The 20,402-nt window shown below is 52.4% G+C and overlaps 1 protein-coding gene across 1 annotated transcript in view; it reads left to right on the top strand.

Moving 5' to 3' along the window:
* Positions 1–20,402, top strand: part of WHRN (whirlin) — a 46,114-nt gene that overhangs the window by 24,706 nt on the left and 1,006 nt on the right. Inside the window, exons 4-12 of the mRNA XM_065648556.1 lie at positions 7,274–7,476; positions 7,864–7,900; positions 9,230–9,442; positions 9,772–9,984; positions 11,803–11,835; positions 15,810–15,881; positions 16,278–16,875; positions 18,770–18,948; positions 19,583–19,705. Coding sequence (XP_065504628.1) covers positions 7,274–7,476; positions 7,864–7,900; positions 9,230–9,442; positions 9,772–9,984; positions 11,803–11,835; positions 15,810–15,881; positions 16,278–16,875; positions 18,770–18,948; positions 19,583–19,705 — 1,671 coding nt within the window. The remainder of the gene's footprint in view (positions 1–7,273; positions 7,477–7,863; positions 7,901–9,229; positions 9,443–9,771; positions 9,985–11,802; positions 11,836–15,809; positions 15,882–16,277; positions 16,876–18,769; positions 18,949–19,582; positions 19,706–20,402) is intronic.

The following is a 20,402-nucleotide window of genomic DNA, read 5'->3' as shown; positions in this document are numbered from 1 at the left end:
CCTCACTTAGTGTGACCTCCAGCTACGTCCAGGTCAAACAGGTTCCTGAAGGATGCTCTGTGGGTTGGCTGGGCCCGTCTGAGGCTGCACGGGTCCAGAGTTGGCTGCAGTTTTGCTTTGGACCTCTTGTAAAGTGAGATCCTACGTCTCTTTCATGCCACCATGGACACACATCACCTCCCAGCTCCTCTACCCTTCCTACTGTACCAGCTCTCACTTCACGCCTGCCAGGGAGGCAAGAAAATAGTCGCCCTCAGGCTGTACTCGAAGCACATGTGCGGTGTCTGCTGCTCCTCTCTGTCCCTGCCGAGCACCGTCCCTGCGCAATGGCGATTGTTTGCACACTGGAGCCTCCGCTTTTCGATTCCTTATATCTCTCTCCATGCTGTTCTGTTTTCTAGTAGCTGATTTGTGCGGGTCAGCAGGCTGATGCTTTTCTGAACGTCAAGCTTTATGTGATTTCAGATACGCACGGACACTTCCCGCTCTGATTTGAGTATGCTGCAGGCCGCAAATTTAGAGCTGCTTGGAGGTTTGGAGATAAAGAAAGGTCTTTGTTCTGCTGTTAGACACGGTGACGCAGACTGGATCCACATGCTCCCTGCACTGCTCTGGGTGGTGGTGGAAGGGACGTGGTACCACGAGGAGGGAAGAACTTGATGGGTAAATGTGGTTTCCAGATAATTCATTGCCCTCTAAAATAAAAAAAAAAATTGTGGGTTTGTTCAATGTGGGCTCAGCCCAACCTTGCTGGAGTTGATGGGAAGGATCCCAGACTTCCCAGGCAGTGGATACTTCCCTGAGTTTTGCTTCCTCCACTGAATTTGTTACCAGAATTGCTTATGAGTCGATTCTGCCAGACTTTTCATTTTAGGGAAAACCTTTCATCCATGACACGAAATCAGAACTCTTGAATGTTTTAATGCATATTTTAAATTTCCCTTAAATTTAGATGAAAGGATGAACAGCGTGGTGTTGAAAGCCAGTCAAACCCAAGGACATTTCTCCCAGGCCTGAAACCTAAGCTGGCGTTTGCCTGCTGCAGAAACAGGGGCTGTGGTCCTGAGAAGGGGATCCCGGGGAGATGTGGCCCCGCCGGAGCCAGTTTGGTACCACAGCCCTGCAGAGCGCTCTGCAGCAATCAGTCAATAATTAAATATTCATACTCTTGGCCTTGGCCTTCTTAATGTTTATTCATTCATAAAAGTTCTGACAACGTGTTCTTTGGGCTTATTTTAAGATCTGCTGCCTTGCTCTAAGTTCTCAGGCTGAAAAAGTGCAGATTAGAAGAGAACTGCAAAGGAGGAGTGTGAGCCAGTCTTGTTTGCTTTCGGCTTTTGTCCTTTCTGTCTCCTACGTGACATTCACAGCGATGCCGTGCAGGAGCTGAGCTTGTTCTGCTGGCATTCGTGGCTCAGCTCATCCCAGTTTCTTCCTCGATCGTTTTTTCTGATGGTATATTTTGTCAGGATTTTTTTTTAAGACTTTTTTTTTTTTCTCCCTCTCCTTGACCTTCACATCAGAAATAGCAAATTTCAGGTAATTTTCTTGGAACAAACGACTCAATATTGAGTTCCCAGCATAAAGGCTGGAGTAAAAAAAGGCTACCACAATCCATGTATATCTATATATAAGAGAAAAAAGAAGACTGTAAATAGGAAGAGCTGAATGATTTTGCATCATCAGTGACAGTGATGAAACTGCCTCTTGAAAACTGGCTTGTATTTTGAGGTCTGCACGTAGACAAAGATACTGAAAAGGATGAAAAAAGAGCTTCTTAGCTGTCTCGTAGTCTGGGGAATGAGCTGTAGAGTGAGAAATTCACTGCGGAGGTGGGTGGTTGTGGCACACGAAGTGAGGAGTGGTCCTTCACGCGATGTCACCTCCATGGGGACAATCGTTACTTAAATTGCCTACCCCAAGAGCCAGCCTTCTCGTCTGGCCCAATTTAATTGCCGGCTTTGTTCCTCGGGTTTGTTTTGCAAGGTGTTTGGGCACAAGAACATGTTTTCAGACAACACTTGGTACCTGCTAGTCCCTTGCCTTGCTCCCAAATCAGTCTCATCCTTCCAACACACAGTGTTCACCTTGGTGGTCGTGGATCACCTGCCCCAATCTGTTTCTCTCCTGGGGAAGTTGAGAACCTCCTTATTTTTCTGCAAGTCTTAATTTGGCCATTTTCGAATTGATTCATACTTTTTCCTGCCCATATTTTTAGTTTTCTAAGGTCTGCTTTTGGTAATTATTTGTGCTAGAGGGAGACTCCTTCTGCTTTAGTGGTATCCACGAGTGTAATTTAACCTCGTTTCTCACACATTAGTGGTATTAAATAAGACCTAGTGCTGGTGCCAAACCATTTTGCATCCTATTAGTCCTGTTAGTCCCAGATCAATTTAGTGTCATTTAATGTTAACTCGTGTTTAAAATCCCTCACCTATTTTTCTGTGTGACTGAATTTCTCCCAGAGCTAATTTTGATTATTTTTAAGAGACTTTAGGTACTCAGAACCCTTGTCTCAGGTCCGTTAAATTTCTCTTGACTGCACCTCCCTTTCCCATGTTGTTCTCTGTCTCCAGAAAAAGGAGCCCAGCCCCTCACTGGGATGCGTTAATTGTGAACTCTGCTCCTTGCCTGTGGTCGATCACCTTTTATATGTCATGTTCAGCCCCTGCATTTCAGGGTTAGATTTTTCCCTAGGAAATGAGAATAATCTCATTTTCAGGAGTGGTCAGGCCCTCAACAGGTCCCGTTGTGTCCACCCACCATTAGCTGAGCACAACTGAAAACTCGTTCCTGAAATATCCAGGGCAACATTTTTTTTCTGTGATTTATTGTAACTTTTTTGTGTCTTATTATTACTATTTAAATTCTGTGCTGGTTTGGATCTATGCACACAGCAAATAATTCACCAGGGTCAACTTTAGTTTTAATAGATGGTTCTTTCGCATCTCTGCAGTCTTTTGTTACCTTCCCAGTTGTCCTTGACTTAAGAGAATTGTTGAACAGTCCCAATGCCTGCAAATCAGCCTGTCTTGATGATAGGCTCCTATTAGAGCTGGAAAGAATTTTTTGCTAATTAGCATAGATAATAATTATTTTTTTTCCTCTTATCTGCCCTTCACCAGCAATTATTTTTGCAAGGTCTTTCCCCCGCCCCCCCCATGCATGAGGTGCTGAAACTCATTGCAGTGTTTTGTGGCCAGTTGTTCTCACCCAGTGTTAATGTTCTGGCAGCACCAGGTAGAAGTGGTCTTGTGCTGGGCACTATAATGGCAGAACATGAGAGACCAGAGAGCCATGGAGAACTTAGAATAAGTGTTGAGGCAGCGATGAAGGACAGACACAGAGAGATGAAGTAGCTTCTCCAGGGCCCCTCAGGTCTCCCCGATACGGCGAGGGTTTGCCAGGTTCCTTTCAGTCCCCTCTTGAAAGGAGCAATTAAAGAAGTGTTATTAAATCTGTATAACTGTCCTGAACAAAAAAAATCATGAAAGTTTAATCCCTGATAGGGGAAACTATTAAAGATTCATAATTGCAATAAAATTTATCTAATCGAATTTGGATTTTCATCATTTTGGTGCTGCAGTGAGTCTGGTGCTCTTTATATTAGCAGCAAAATCCGCTCCAGTGGATTAGGGAGACCTGGGAGCTGATGCTCATTACACCTGAATGTGCCTTTCTCTTGGCAGTTTAGGTGCTTGTGTAATTTTCCCTCCCTGTTATGTTGGTGGTCAGAAATTTTCTGATTGTTGATTTAAAGCTGACGGAGCTCGTAGGGAACCTGAGCTGTTTCCGGAGGCTGATTGTTGGCACTGTGGTCATTTGTGTCGTTTGCCTTCCCTTGGGCTTCCTCCTTTCCCATTTCTCAGTCTCGGTGGCTCAGCTCAGGTGGAGCCACGTGTACCTGGTTCCTTGAGCTGGTTCACAGAGCTGAGTTTGGCCCTAGGCTCTTCCTTTCAAACCAGGGAAGTTTCACATCCCCAGCACGTGATTTTGACCACTGATCTCTGCTCTGCAATCATCTGGGGTAGGTGTGGGTATCCCACCCTTGCTCTGTGCCCTCTCCTCTTCATCCAGGCTGTGCAAAGGGCCACTGTCCCCTGGTTGTGACCTGCAAAGCCCGTGCCCAATGCCGTCTCCGTCCTTCCACAGGGAAGGTTGAGGAGGGAAGGACCAGCCAAGAGCAGGCAGCTCGGTTTGCAGGACCTGCTGATTTGAGCATCTTACAGGAGCCAAACGAGAAAGATGGTGCAGCCAGACCTGCCCTGCGCCAGCACCGAGGCCTCGTGGCAGCTGCGGCAAGGCGATTTTGCCAGGAAAGGTTGGACCCTTCCAACCTGGTATTCTATGATTCTATGATCTGTCACATGTTCCCTCTTCCCCTCGAGCTGCAGGCTTCCATCAGCCCAGCTTGAGGGATTCAGCTCACTTCTCAGCTGGCTGTAGGACTTTGGGTTTCTCTTACCTACACCCTCTTTTTTGCCTTATTAGCTGTGCTGCTGCCCCGTTAGCAGTGATTTTGAAGACGAGCAGAGGGCATTGGCTGACCCATGTGAGGAGAAACCTCAGGGACCCTGACAGTGGTGTTGGGATGGGGCTCTCTGGTGCTGCCACAGCCCTTGCTGTCCACCAGCCTCTCTGTTTGTCACGGAGGAAGGAACTGTCCCCAAAAGAACGAGGCAAATCTGCTCGAGGTCACTGGACAGAGCTGAATGCAGAACTCAGCTCTGCTGCATCTGAGCTGCATCTGGTGTGTTTGCTCCAGGTCCTTTTCTCCTATCGACGCAACTCAGTGTCCTTCCAGCCTCCCTGAGCATCCTCTGTCCTTTCATCAGGATGAAGGATAAACAGGAGCCCTTCTCTGGCTTCTCATTACTGCCAGCATTATTTTGTACAGCTTCATCAAGCTCCCCACACATTATCTCTTCTCTAAATTTAACAGGCCTAATCTTTTCGATCTCTCCTTTCGCAGGCACCTGCATCTGCCACTAATCGTTTCTGTTTCCCTTCTCTAGAGCTTTTCTCCCTGTGTCTCTGCCCTCAGTTCCCACCAGCCCTTTGCTGGATGTTCTAGAGGAAGGGAAACTTTGTCCTGGGAACACAAAGCGAGTGCAGTGGGTCCCTTGACAAGGGTCCTGTTCGCCTTGAAGCCTCGGTGGTAGTTGGATCTACCATGTAGCTGCCCCAGGCTGGCAGAAATTGAGTGGAAACGTGTGTTCAAGTGTGCAAGCTGCCCATACATGTGTCAGCACTACCGCCACAGCCCCGGCCGCCTTCCATCTCAGCTGGCAATGCTGTTCCTGCAGAGCAGCTGATGCAAACCCTGCTCCTGTGCTCTTGTGAGCTTCAGCATGGCTGTAGCATGAAACAGAGGCCATGTCCAAGTGTCCAAATGCTGCACTGCCATTTCCAGATTGGCTGCTGCCTCCTGGAACCGGCAGCTGCCTTCCCTCCCCATCGGAGCAGCCGCTGGATCTCGTGATGTACGCTGAGCTGAGCTTTGCTGGTGGTAGTCTCGATGTCCACTGTTTCACCCCAGCAAAGTCAAGGGTAGCACTGGTGGAAATTGGGGTGGCAGCAGTGTCACAGCCCACTGTGTAGACTTGGCAGTGGTTAATAGTGACTTCTCACTTGAATAAATGATTTAAAGAATCTGGAGAATTAATCCGAGTCCTCTGAGGCTTCCTTGACCCAGTAGCAGAACGAGATGCACTGAGCTGAAAGGATCATATTAACTCTCCAGGTTATTTCTTCAGCCTTAGAAATTCTTCTCGCTGCCTCTTTTCTCCTCTTCTTCAGGATAGAGGCCAGTTATTTAAAGGAGTGTCTCATTCTGCTGGCATTGCAGCATAAAGAAAATAAGACTCTGTTTTGACAGAGCTGAACAGAAGCCTGTGGTTAAGCAAAGATATGAAAGGGCAGTTTCAAAGAGGTGGTTTATCAGAAACAGGGTGAACTGTGACACGGTGGTGAGGAGGAGTGGCTCTGAATGCCCTAGAAACAAAGAGAAAGGACCTGGGGTGAAGGGGGAAATGCCAGATGTGTGCTGGGTCTTGAACATGGCCTGGCTGTGAGGGAAGCTCCTGATCACAGCAAAGGCCCTGGCCACAAAATGAAAGCTCTGAGGGGCAGCTCGAGAGGAAATGGGAGGAGAGGAGAGATGGAATCCAGCTGTCCCAGATCCTGCAGCGTACAGGGAGCTGGGGGCTGGTGAGATGCTCAAGCTGAACACTCCCTGCTACACACAGAGATCCAAAGCTTCCCCAGCTGGTTCCTGGCCTTCCAGATCAGCAGGAGGGATCAGGGCTGGAAGTTTTGATATTCTCTGGGGGTTGTTTCTAACCAAGTGCCGTGGTTTAATTGCGGGGTGACAATAAAACCGTGTCAGATGTATTATTAACCTCCTCTCCCCGCCTTCCCCCTTCAGCCCCTCCCTCTCCCCCTTTCCCACTAAGGACAGGCGATTGGGAGGGAAAGAAGGACAGAGAGAAGAGAGTTGGAAAAATTAAAAATGTTTTACTAATGCTACCAATAAAAATAGAGAAAATAATACCAAATATACAAAACCAATCTTGAAAGTCCCGGCAGCTGCTCCGGCAGATGTGGGGCCGGCACCCGAAGTCCTGGACTGGACTCTGCAGCCAACCGGAGCTGGATTCAGTCTGTCACTGGGCCTCAGTCCGCAGGAACAACTCGCAAGGTCCTCTCCCAATGTCGGCCATAAGGAAAAGGGACGAGATCCTCGTGATCCCCCACTTTTATATGAAGTATGACGTGAATGGGATGGAATACTTTAGTTGGTCAATTTTCAGTTCACCTCCTGCCTGCACATCTCGTGAGATGCATCATTATCAATGACCTTGCATTCCATTGCTATGTCTACCAAAACATGTACCTAACTTTCAGGAAAACTGCAATTAGTTAGAAGACTTTAGCTGACAGGGAAATTCACTAAAAGAGAAACTTGTTTTTAACAAAACTGGGACACCAAGTGGGTCTGCAAATCTAGTTAATGGGGGGGACTGGGCAGATTGGTCTGACTTGGGGTCCTAAACAGGCTCCTCCAGACTGGTCCTTTGCTGGCTGTCAGCTTGAGTGCTTGGCCTCCAGCCACCAGCACTTGACCCTTCCTTGTCTTTCTTGATGTGGTCCTAATTTGGTGGCGGGGTAGACTCTGTAGCTCCTCCCTGGTGGGAGAAGAAGGCAGAAGGAGGCATATTCCTAACAGGAAAGCCCCAGGGCCTGCCAGACTCACCCCATCCTGACTCCACAGGTAGGAGACCAGATCCTGGAGGTGAACGGCAGGAGCTTCCTCAGCATCCCCCACGACGAGGCGGTGAAGCTGCTCAAGTCTTCCCGCCACCTCATCATGACGGTGAAGGACATCGGGAGGCTGCCCCATGCCCGCACCACCGTGGACGAGACCAGGTGGATAGCGAGCTCCCAGATCGGAGAGACCTTCGTCAGCTCGGCAGGGTACGTGCTCGGTACACTCAGGTGAGGTTGCTGTGTCGGGCTGCTGACCCAGAGCTCTGCAGGGCACATACATCACCCAGGACAGGTGTGGGGTGGCAGCATGTGACATGGTGGCAGCCCGACACACTGAGATGTGCATCGGCAGCAGGTCTGTGGGAGAACCCCCAGTGCTGAGGTGTATGGCCCCCAAATCTGGTGCTTAGAAGACAGCATCTCTGGGCTGTTAGGTGGGTCAGGTCTGGACAACGTGCTGCTGCCCCTTCCCTGTTCTCTCAGACCAACAGCTTTTAACTCACGGGCACAGAGAGGACAGAACAGATCTCGTGGCAGGTGGTGGGTGATAAGCACAGGGCACTCGGTGCTGACCGATCTTCTCCCTCCTTGCAGGGCAGTGGGTGATCACGCTGCAGAGGCGACAGCCCGGGTAAGAGATGTCAGACCTTCCTGATGCCTTGTGAAAAAATTGCCATCGTTGTCCCCGGTTTTCCATGAGAGAGAGCGCTTTGTGCACCTTATTGTAAAAGGGATGTTAGTTCCATGAGGACTGGTGGGTTTTAACTGGCTTTAGCCTTTCTCCAGCCCGTCTCACTTTGCCAACTGCATTTCTACAAACAGTGCTGCTGGTGGGGCAGTGCTGCTGGTGGGGCAGTTCTGCTGCGCATCTGGTGTCTCTAAGCCTGGGAATTATCACATTAATGCCAAGGGGCAATGATCACACATGGGCAAGGACCGTGGGGACCCTCTCCACCCCACAGAGGTGACTGTGGTGGCTGTCTGAGGGATGTCCCCCACCCCGAAGCAGGGCTGAGCCAGCCCTCCCCAGCACAGCAGCAGGGACTTAGCCAGTGCTGTGGCTGCAGCTCCGTGCCGGCGTGTCTTCTCCAAACACCTCTTTGCAAAGTGCTTTTCTTTTAAATGGAAATAAAGCAGGAAGGTTTCGCTGGTGGCTCTCACTGATAACAGCTTTGCACTGTTTGCTGGCAAAACGTGCTCCCCAGCCTCAACTCCTTAGTGTCCCTGCGACAGTCGGGGGTTTGTCTGGCTCTGTGTCCCTATGCTGACTGTGCCAGCACTGTCAGGGAGGGGAACAGCAAGGACCTCCTCTTAGAAATCCCTCACAGAGGGAAAAGCCTTTCATCTGCAGCCCAGACATGTCTCTCCCTGGGACTTTTTTGGTTGCCAGCAGCTCTTTCTTCACCAGGGTCTGCTTTGAGCTTGCAGCGGTGACAAAATCATTGAATCTTAGAATATCTCAAGTTGGAAGGGACCCATAAGGATCGAGTCCAAACCCCTGCTCTCGCAGGACTACCTAGAACTAAATCATATGCCTTTTACACAAGATGGGAAGCCCCAGATCTGCCAAGAAGGAACACAGGCTGCTATTAAATCAATAGCTGGTCAAGGGATGGCATCCGTGCTTGCTGAACAGAGCTGAGAAGCAGTTTTGTTTATTCAACTGGTGCTGCATAATCACAGCTCTGGAGTTACCCAGACAAGTAGTGGCACGGAGTGAGTGGCCATGGCAGTGAATCCTCAGAGGTAACTGCCTCCAGTTGCTCTCAGCATCCCCCTTCCAGTCTCGTTTTCCAGCTTTGCCACAGGTTGTGGGGTGAGGGCAGTGGGCTGGAACATGGCCAGCTTGGGCTGGTGGGCAGAGCCCGAGCAAGGGCACAGTTCTTAGACAGCTCCCTCCTCTCAGCAGCTGATTCCTCAGCATCCCAGACCAAAACCTATCTCCTGTCTTCTTCTGCAGCCTGTGTTTTACCGGGGCCTGGCTGGCTCGCAGGTAACGCTGAGCACCATGGTGAACCAGACCCGAGTCATGCTGGAGGAGCAGGCACGGCACCTGCTGAACGAACAGGAGCGGGCGACCATGGGCTACTACCTTGACGAGTATAAGGAAGGCAACATCTCTGTGGATGCTCTGGTCATGGCGCTCTTCGAGCTACTCAACACACATGCTAAGGTGAGACCCACGCCAAGGTCGGGGACAGTTTCTCATACTCATGGGACTGAGCCATTGTCACGGTGTGGCTTGTACCTCCATGGTTATCTGCTCAGAGTCAAGGTTGAGGGTATGAAAGCAAAGTCCAGATGTGGGACATTATGGGGGATACAGGCTGGTGTGCAGCAACAGGGGAGCTTCTGGTAAAGTTTAGGACCAAACCTCCTCGTGTGTTGCTTGCTAGTACATCTCGTTAGCGCTGTTGAACAATGTGGGAGGATGGGTCTTCACCTCCCCAGGAATGCGGTCGTTCTCCAACCTCTCTCTGGTTGTCTGTCTGCCTGGTGCAGTTCTCACTGCTTTCAGAGGTGCGGGGTGTCATCTCCCCACAAGACCTCGACCGCTTCGACAACCTGGTGCTGAAGAGAGAGATCGAGTCCATGAAGGCCCGGCAGCCCTCGGGGCCCAGCATCAGCACCGACTCCTACTCCATGATGTCCTACAGCGACACCGTCTCTTCCTCCAGCAGCCACTTCACTGCCACCACCGTCAGCTCGGCCCGGGTGAGTCCCTCCCTTCCTTTTTCATTCAACACCTGCTCCTGGCAGCCCTACAACAAACTCATTTCCCTGCAGTGCTCTGGAGACATTTCACCCACAGGGAGCCCTGTTCACTCTGCTTCCCCCATGGATTCCCCCAAAGCTTTTTTTATTCCTTGCGGCCTGGGTGCAATAATGTGATTTGTAGGTGCAATAAGGTGATTCTGTGACACATGGTTGGTATCTCTGTGCCCCTGAGACCGACGTGCCACTGTCCTCAGCATGGGAACTAGGCCTGGTGCTAAGTGTCCCTTTGTCTCCAGCAAGGCATGAAGTCTGCTTCCCTTCCAGGACCTCCACGGTGCAATGCAAGCTAAATCCACGCAGAAATCTCAGCAGCTTGTCGCTGCTGCACCATGCCTGCCGCTATTCACCAGCTCTGGCTGTTACTTTTAAATCACCTCCTTAAAGACGCTGGTTCCTGCTCCCCATCCCAGCAGGGACCGCAGCGGCCAGACCAGCTGCATCGTGTCCCAGCCCCTGCCCACTCTCCAGCGTTAAGCATCAGCTCTCCCACGTCTCTCTGCCAGGCCTTCATTGCATGCACCGTCTAATTAACTTACTGTAATCACCTCGGAGTGTGCAGGCACACAGACCCGAAATTAATTTCCTGGCCATAAAATGCCTTTCATCATAAATGCATTAGCAACCTTGGAAATTAAAACCTTCATGAAAAGAAGGGATGACAATGGGCTTTTTGTTAATGTGTCAGCGAGCAAACCAGCCCGTGGCCGGGGTGAACAGGACTGTGCTGCGGAGAGCCCAGGCAACACAGCTTGGAGGGAGAGGCCAGGGCTTTCCTGGGACTTTGCCTGCCCACCCAGTTTAGTCCAGCCTACCCAGTTTGGTCCAGCCTCCCAAGAGGCCCTGGAGAGTTTCAGAGCATCAGAGCTGTGGTTGTTATCCCATTGATTTCACAAATACCCATAGGAAAGCCATCTGCTGTGTTCTGGATGGATTCCAGTGAGATCCTTTCTGGATCAGGATAAATAAAGCGAGTTCTGTGCTGCTCTCTGAAGGCCTGCTGGGAAAATCTTTCAGAAGTATTGGAGAGCTCACACAGGTCTGCCAGGACTTGCTGAGCGTGATGCCCTGTTCCTGTTCTATCCCTGTGCCTGGGGCTGCCAAGCAAAGAGCACTGGTTTGTGGTGGATCATAGAATCACAGAATAGTTTTGGTTGGAAGGGCCCTCCCCAGCTCCCCCAGTGCCCCCCCTGCCATGAGCAGGGACATCTGCACCAGCTCAGGTTGCTCAGAGCCCCGTCCAGCCTGGCCTGGGATGTCTCCAGGGATGGTTCAGCCACCACCTCTCTGGGAACCTGGGCCAGGCTCTTACCACCCTCAGGGCCAACGATTTCTTCCTCACAACCAGCCTCAATCTCCTCTCCTTTAGTTTAAAACCATCACCTCTTTTCCTGTTGTAACCTGCCCTGCTAAAAAGTCTGTCCCCGTCTTTGTATAGGCCACTTTTGTGTAGGATGGGTACTCATCTCAGCTAACAGGGGAGAGAGAGGAGGGGCAGAGCTCCCAAACTGCTCCACACTGTTCTGCCCTAAGCCCCTGCTGCTGTTTTCCCTCAGCACCTCTCACGGGGTGGTCATTGCAGCGTCACGTTCAGCACTGGGTGCAGCTGGATGTGGATTCTACAGAGTGGGTTTGGGGGAGGAGGGATGTGTGGTGCTGGGATTTGCTTGTCTCCCTTGTTTGTTCCGCATCCTCCCTGACATTACATTTTCACTTTTATGCTTGTTTTAATCTGCTTTTCCCCTCGCACGTCCCCAGGAGCGGCTCTTGTGGCTAATAGACCTGATGGAGGTAGGGGCCGTCATTGACACGGGGAGCTCGAGTGCTGCGGTTACCATAGTAGACGGGCTGAGTGCGCGAATGTGCGTCGGGCGGGAGGCGGGTACAGGCCGTCCAGGGCCCTGCATGCGACTCGGCCACGTGAACGGCTGTCCCCTTTCACCCAGCTCTGCTTTTTCATCCCGTGGCTCTGCTGAGCCATTCCAGAGCCTGTTTCCGCAGCCCGGCTGCAGGCCTTGGTGCTGTGGACAAGACTCAGCCATCAACCAAACCCAGCTGGTACCACTTGCACGAAACCCCCAAGTTCCCCTGACAGCTCAGGGCTGAGTTTTTAGAAGCATCAGCAGCATTGATGCCTGGTGGACCCCTGACTGCTCTCCCTGCCTGCTCTGCCTGCTGCTGTCTCCCTGCGTGGGCACCCTGGCTAAATACCGGTAGTCTGGTCACATCCCATCACACATCCTCAGGGATGGGGGAGAATTTTCCTTATGGGCTTTGAGTCTATAAAAATCTGTGCTCCAGTGCAGGAGGGGTTGGTGCACTTGACTTTGTGCATGTTCAGCCTTGGAGAAATCCTCATGCAGACTTTTGAGAGGCTAGAAATGGATGTGAGGAGAGCCTCAGAAATCCTCTGTCATAACAGAGCTCTTGGTTGGGAGGAGGATGCCTCTTTGGCGGCTGATCTCTGTCCCCAGAGAGAGAGCAGAGAAACAGAAGACATTGTCCTCACCTGTGTCCCCTGTCACAGAGCTGCTGCAGCTCCCTGCTGTCTTCTTACCCTCTCCAGGATGGGCACAGACATCCCATGTGGAGGGATCGCATGTGCTTGGCACAGTCCTCTTAGGTGATGAGGACAGAGATGGTGTGAAACCACTGCCTGGGGGTCATTGTGTCATCCTCAGAGTTCCCAGAGTCAGAGAGGGCAGGGATGGGAGCTCTGGGGTGGGAGAGGGAAGGGGAGAGAGGAGGAAAGCTGGGCTTATTCTCAGACTGGCATGGTTATTAAAACTCTAAACCCTGCAGGAGTCAGGCCGAGTAGCTTGCAAAGCAGTCGTTAGCAGTAACTGGAAGAGACTCATTTGGAGCTGTGAGGTTAATTAAAGGTTGGGTTGTATTCCCCAGGGAGGTGGCGGTTTCTCACCGCTTAATCTGTGAACAGAAACTGGCTGCCTGTCTGAAGGATGCTCTCCAGCTCCATCGCTCTTGCTGTGGACTCTGCACAAGGCAGGAAGGACCGAAGTCTCCCAGCTGCACCCTGCAGAGGGGCTGGAGGGACCTCCCCTGGCCTCCAGTTTCTATAAGTAACTAGAAAATAGATGGGGTGAAGGAGCGGATAGTCGGTAAGAGGAGCAGCCTCCTCGATAAATACTCATTTTTCAGAGCAGTGGCATGTGGCTTCGATGGGTCTTTCAAGGGAAATCCAGGAAAGCACAGTCTTAAAATAGCCAATTCCTGAAAGCAATGTGCTTGGCTTAAAAGCCATTACATTTTATAGCCCAGAGCAATTTCTATTTAATTGCTTTTTGCCCCTGAAGTACTAAGCTTGGGCAAAGGCAAATCTCCTGCATGCACACTTCAGCAGAAAAAAATGCCCTGAGGAAGATGAGCAGGGTTAGTGTCCCTGTTTGGGGGGGGCAGGGGATCAGGGCTGTCTGGTGGGGGCACACGGGGTGCAGCTGGCTGAGCCCCCCTCCCTGTGCCAGGAGGATTCACGTCTGGGTGCAGACTGGTCCCAGCTACGAGGTTGTGACATGGCACTTGGGATGGGCTCGGTGTCATGGTGATGGGCACAGAGTTCAGTGGCAGGGCTGGGGGAAAAGACACTGCCAGATTTTGGGGGGGCATGGGGCACTCTTCCCTTTTAAAAGCAATGTAACTATGACTATTTGATGGCAGGCTGTTCCCGGTCATGGCACAGGGGTCTGGTCCTCACGCCTTTGCCAGCAGCTCAGTGAACTCTTGGAGGCAGATTGGGGCTGACACAGACAGGGCTGGCGAGAGGAGAGTCAGGGACGCAGCTGAGATCCTCCCAAAAGCGGCCAAGCTGAAATGCCACCATCTCCACCTTGGCTCCTGTCCTCGTGCACGTAGCCATTTGGCTGGATTAAAGGCTCTGGGCAGCATCTGGAGGTGGGCTGGTGCAGAGAGAGGGTGATATTTGGGCAGCTTTCCGCAGAACAGCTTTCTCGTTAGAGGAAACGATGGCAAAAGGAGGGAGCTCTGCGGTGAGCGTGCTGCCGCAGTTTGGTGCAGTTTCCCCAGCGCTGCCTTTTGTCCGGCTGAGCATCCCTGCTCCTTGGCGTCACGCAGGGACACGATGGCACTCGAGCTTTTAAAATTGTTAGCACTTCGATCAAATCTGAAGACCTGTTGTTAATGTGTGCGCAGCCCAGAGAAGTTCATGGTCATTTTAATCAATACAAAGGCAGATTGCTTTTGAAATAGCCCTACCTGCCTCCTCCTCCAGCCTCAGACATGGTGTCACCGCGTCCTTCGTGCTGCTGCTTGGATTTGCACAGCCCTGTGCCGTGTCAGGTCTGGCTGAAGCCTTTTCTTTCTGTTGCTGCTGTCATATGCTTCAGCCAAATCTCAATTCTGCCCTGGCTTGGCCACACAGTCAATAACCCAAGGAGGGGCAAGGGCTGTTTCTCTTTCAAAAGCCACCTGCCTTTATGTTGGATTAATTGATGATGAAATCAACCCTCGTCAGAGGAAGGAATGATTTCCCAAGCTAATACTTTACTTGTCACTCTCCGAACAAGCCATTTCTTTTAGTTCTCATTCTCCAGGGTTCCTTCTGAAGCCACAGAGCTAAAAGCACTTTCCATCAATGTTTTTGCAGCTTCTCTAATGTCTCCCGTGTCTATTTTGGGACGCTAACGTCTTACAGGCACAGCAGCAGCCTCCAGCAGATGGGGGAAAAGCAGATGCACCAGCATTTCAACTAATCAGTTGTTTACCCTGCAATAAATAACACGCAGTTAAACACAAACTGTACCCTGCCTGTTCCAGCACAAACATCTCTGTGAACGTGACAGAAAGGAACTGCACCCTTTCTGAACGGCAGCAGCACCTCCAGATCAGGAGTTACCATGGGAAGGGGGTGCCGAGTCTGGGTTTGCTCTTGCAGGGGGATCAGAGGGAGCTGGGGATATGTCCCATCGTCACAGCATCCCCCAGGAGGTGTCTGGTACCCGCCTGGGGCAAAGCCAGCAGCAGAGCCATGGCTCCGGACTAGACTCAGGACAAGCTGGGTTCATGCTTGGCTTTGCCAGGACAGAGCTCTGCACCCAGCCTGTGCCGCACACCCCGGCCTTGCCAGCCCTGCTGTTCCTTAGCCAGGGTGCCTGTTTGCTCTGCTTGGCTGTATCCACCTCCTCGCCTTGGGTCCACCCTGACTGACAGCTGCCCCTGCACAGACAGACTGACCGATCTGACAATCCCTTCTTGATTTCTGGAGCTGGGATATGTTCAGAGCCATGTTGTGACGTTTTCGAATGACATTTTGAGTCAGAGAGGGAAAGCGGTGGCAGCAGCTTCTGTTTGCATCTGAAACCGACTGCTCTGGTTTGCAAGAGAGGGAAGGTTTAAACTTTTCCTTCCTTTTCCTGGGAAAGATCTAGGTATTGAACCTGCAGCCCTCAGAGCTGGTCTCTCCCCTCCCAAATTAAACAGAAGGAGCTGGGATTTGGGTTAAGAGGAGCACACTCCTCTGCTGCAGCAGAAATTGCCCCAGTAGCTCAGGTTCACAGCATGCTTTGAGCACGCTTCTTAGCTTCGGAGAGCGCATCCCAACAAAGTTGCTTTGCTCGTATGATGTGTGAGTCTCCACAGAGAAACAAAAACCTCTGGGTGAAAGACTGGCTTTGTCAGGGGGATTTGGGCAGTGCCCTGCATCACTCCGCATGTTCCCTGTGGTGCTGGCACTGTGGTGGTTGCTCCTGGCTGCTCTGACCTGGTTTTCTTTTCCTTCTTTGCCCTATCAGAACACATCGGAGCTGGAGGGAGGTGGGGACGGCCACCAAAGCAGCATCAACACCCTGCCAGACATCTCCCTGGTAAGACACGGCACTGTGCTGCTGCACCTCGGGTGGGAGCTGGAGATACTGATGATATGGGGTTTTGCCTCAGGTTCTGTAGCTTTTTGCTACATCAATGCCCCATGTATGTCACAGCAGTCACTGAAGTAAATTAATCAGATTGATTAGGAATTCTGGCTGTCTGAATAAGAGTAGCATCTGTGCCAACCAAAGCAAAAATTGGGTATTTTGTTCTCTAATCATCCTCACTTGTGAGTCATATTCTTATTGCCAATAAGGTCAGAAAGGTGTTTTTCTGAAAATCACCTTGTTTTGCCATGGTCACTATGAGAAGGCAGATGCAGATAACTGAGCCTGGGGAAGTTCTCGCAGCTGAGTCTGGTGTCCTTAAAACTTCTGTCCTTGCTCTGGCAGGATGATCTCTCCTCCTTCCCAGATGAACCGCCCAACTTCAAGCCTCCGCCTCCTCCTTCAGCCCCTCAGATGCTGGACCCCTCTGCTGCCCAGCACAGGAACCCAGGGCAGGACAAGCCCAAGCGCCCTTCCTCCGAGTCCTCTCAGTCCGGCCTCTTCTTCGTGGCCCCCCGAAACCCCACACCCCCTCCTAGCTACCCCGAGAAGGACACGGTCAGCGTGACTTCTACTGCCACCACCTCCACCGAGGAGTCTGTCCCCAGCGCTATCTACGCCACCATCTCCCCGGCCCTGCGCAGCTCCAGGAGGCAGATGGATGCCCAGCTCTCCTTGGTCAGCCAGCACCCCATCGGTCCCTTCCCCAGGGTCCAGTCCCCAACGAGGTTGAAGAGCCCGTCCCCGGACAGCGCTGCAGCCGGTGGGCTTCAGAGCCCCCCTGCCCCATGCCCTCCCCCCCCCCCGCCCCACCCGGTGCCCCCTCCGCCGGACAAGGGCAGCCCCCAGGCTGTGGCCAACCAGCACTTCATCATGGTGGAGGTTCACCAACCCAACAGCGAGCCCGACGTCAACGAAGTGAGGCCCCTGCCCCAGGCCAGAGGTGGGTGTCATGTTATGAACCACAGGATGAAAAACCCCTCTCTGGGATGTTCCTCAAGGGAGAAAACAGGAGAAGAAACAGATATCGAGGGCAGGAACAGGGGAGGGAGTTGGAAAATATCTGCATCAGGCTACCAGTCCCTCCCTGAGCACCAGCCTTGCTTGCAGAGCATCCCCTTTCCCAGCAAGGACATGGGATGGCAGCCAGGGACGTGGGGCCACGGAGGCAAACACTGTGATTTTGGTTCAAACTCCAAGTTAATAGGACAGGGTAAAAACCACAGAGCCTGGATCGATGTGGCGATGGTTGGTAGCAGTGTGTTCATTTGCTTTTTTTTTCCCTGAGATGAATTTTCAATTGCAGAGAACAGCTTGACAGCGTCATGGCCTTAAAAAAAAAAAAAAAAAAAAAAAAAAAAAAGTGAAAATCCAGGAAACACATAATGCTTTCCGCAGTAGAGTGGTGTTAATCTCTGAAACAAAGCCCTCAGCTCTGGGTTTTGGCAACGCTGGCAAACCTGCAGGGCCCAGGGCAGCCAGCAGCTCCCCATCGGCATCCAGCTCGCTCTGCAAAGCCTCCCTGGGTTCCCAGCGCAATTCTGGCTGACCTTTAGACCAAGCTCTGTTAGGCTGTTGATTGCAGCTTCTCTCTTGTGTGGGCTTTGCTGCGTTAGGTCATTAAAATCTGCTTCCAGCAGAGTTTTAAAAGAAGCAATTCTCATTTTTCCCATTAACTCCAGATTTTTGGGGGGAAAAAAGAAAAAGAGTCTAATTGTGCCCGCACTGAGCGTGGGATTCAGATTTGTCCTGAACATATCCCGGGAAAAAGAAGTGGACGTGAGGGAGGAGCATCTGTCAGCCCCCCTCGAAATACCCTGTTTGCAGCCAGGCTCTGTGGGACCCGCTACGAGTGACATTGTCGCCCTCCTGTGGTACCATCCTCACCCTGCAATTAGTTGGTTAATCTCAGGGTAATGAGCGAGTGGAGCGTGCTTCTGGAACTGAACAGAGGTGGGATCCTGCCCGAGGGGTGTCAGCAGTGTCACCGGTTCCTCCAAGCCCCAAAGCTGATTCCTGGACCAGCACCTCTCTGCAGGTGCTGTCACACCCCGGTCCCTGACACCCGTTTCCAGAGGCAGAACCTTGATCTGCACTCGGAGCCTTTGTCCTCAAAGGGAAGAAAGCTCCTACCCGGCAGCTCCTCTTTGCTCGGGTCTGTCTCCAGCCCCTCCTGGGTCAGGTCACAGAATCATAGAATCATTTTGGTTGGAAGAGATCCTCAGGATCATCGAGTCCAACCATAACCTAACTCTAGCACTAAACCATGTCCCTGAGAACCTCATCTCCGTCTGTCCAACCCCTCCAGGGATGGTGACTCCACCACTGCCCTGGGCAGCCTGTTCCAGTGCCCCACAGCCCTTTCTGGGAAGAATTTTTTCCTAGTATCCAACCTAAACCTCCCCTGGTGCAACTTGAGGCCATTTCCTCTTGTCCTATCACTTGCTACTTGGGAGAAGAGACCAACGCCATCCATGCTGCAACCTCTTTTCGGGTCTGTCCCATCCCCTCCCAGCCCCTGGTGTTGAGCACAAGTTGGCTTCAACTGGCATCCAGCACAATCCCTGAACTCATCGCCCTCTCCTTCCATCCCAGTTTGGGATCTGGGTTGGATCCTGGACCTGGGTGTGAAGCCACTTGTTCCTTGCTGCTCCCTGTGCTCAGCTTTGCTCTTGAGGAGGGATCTGCTTGGGAACCCTGCTCTAAAGTCCAGGTCTAAATCCCAGGGGTGCTGCCCAGCCCTGGGAGCGGGTGACACGTCCTCCCTCCGGCCCGTGGGTGCTCGGCCGGCCGCAGAGCCGCGCTGCCCGACCTCTAACCGCCCCGTCTCTCCCCAGCCTCCACGCTCTCCCAGCTGTCGGACAGCGGGCAGACCCTCAGCGAGGACAGCGGGGTGGACATCGGGGAGGTGGAGACGAGCGGCAAGGACAAGAGCCGGCAGCCGGTCCCTGCGAAAAGCCGAAGCCTCAAGGAGGTGGCGAGGAGCGAGGGGATGGCAGAAGGGGCCTCCAAGCCGGTGAGGCTGGGTGCCCAGGGGCCCCGGGGTGGGCACCCAAGGGTGCCGAGGGACAGTGCTGCTCCCCGCTCCTTCCTCGTTAATGCTTTGATGGGTTATTTAGCCTCTTGTTTGATGAGCTGAGTCAGCTCACTGGTGGGCTGAGCTGTGGGGAAGGGAGGCAGGAATGGCTGAGAGGGGCACGTAGGCTGATTCACCCCATCCTGAGTAAATATGGTCCCTCCCAGCCCCAGCAAGCAGCTGCTTGGGATGTGGCAGAGCTCCTGGCTCTGAGGGGACATCTGCAGGGCACAGTGAAGTCACCTGTTGCCCGGAAGGGAAGGTGACACCAGGTACCAGAAGTAAAGTGGAGGGTTTCTGATGGTGGTAAGTTTGAGGAGTGTAGGCAGGCGGTTGCAAAGCTGCTCTGCAACTCCCCAAGCCCTTCCAGACCTGCACACAGTTGGGATCTTGGATGTCAAGAGTCAGAGAGCAACTGTGGGCATCGTGTCCATCCCTCTCCCCTGGAAGCCAGCCCTGGGTGAACGTGCCCGGCCTCCCTCCGCAGCACTGCCGTCCCTCCCTGTGCTGTCGTCACTTAAAAGAATGAATCCTGTCTGCAATTTCTAACCTAAAGATATGTAAATCCTCTCAGCCGGGGCTGCTGGAGCCCACATCGTGTCTGATCCGAGTGTCCAAGAGCGCACCCACCCTGGGGATCGCCATCGAGGGGGGAGCGAACACGCGGCAGCCGCTGCCCCGCATCGTCACCATCCAGGTAGGGTGGGCTGAGAACGGGAAGAGCTCCATGCACGTCCTGCTGCTCCCTGGACAGGCTCATGAAAGCCCTTCAGCCACAACCCTGCCCCAGAGGGGATTTTGGAGATGGGTTTCCCCATCCTATAGCCCCAGGCCTCATTCTGCTGAGGGGTTGCTGAGGATTACATTTGTGCTGTGTGGATGATCCTGTACCACAAAACACATCCTGGGAGCCCAGGATTTGCTGCAGGCATTTCAGAGGGGGTGTGGGCAGCCTCAAAGGCTTGGCTGGTGTCCCCGTATGTCTGGAAACTCCCTTTTTCTTGCTCAGATAGGGGACTGGGGTGGGAGAATGGTGGATGAGAGCTGGGGAACTGAGCCCTGGTGAGCCATTTCCCTGCACTGTTTCCTCTACTGTTTACTTAGGGCAAAATTCAAGTTATTTACAGCAAAAGTAAAGCAGAGCTCACTGCGCCTTGGTTATTCTTGGCCATCCCAGCTGGCGCTGCGCTCCAGGAGCAAGCAGGGGGGAAGCCAAATTCATCCCCACTTTCCAAAATGTGAAATGTTTCATTTCATAGAATCACAGAACAGTTTGGGTTGAAGGGCCCTTCCCAGCTCCCCCAGTGCCCCCCCTGCCATGAGCAGGGACATCTGCACCAGCTCAGGTTGCTCAGAGCCCCGTCCAGCCTGGCCTGGGATGTCTCCAGGGATGG

The sequence above is a fragment of the Caloenas nicobarica genome, chromosome 19 (assembly GCF_036013445.1).
Source record: "Caloenas nicobarica isolate bCalNic1 chromosome 19, bCalNic1.hap1, whole genome shotgun sequence".
Classification (NCBI taxonomy): domain Eukaryota; kingdom Metazoa; phylum Chordata; class Aves; order Columbiformes; family Columbidae; genus Caloenas; species Caloenas nicobarica.
This window is presented reverse-complemented; position numbering and strand designations above follow the sequence as displayed.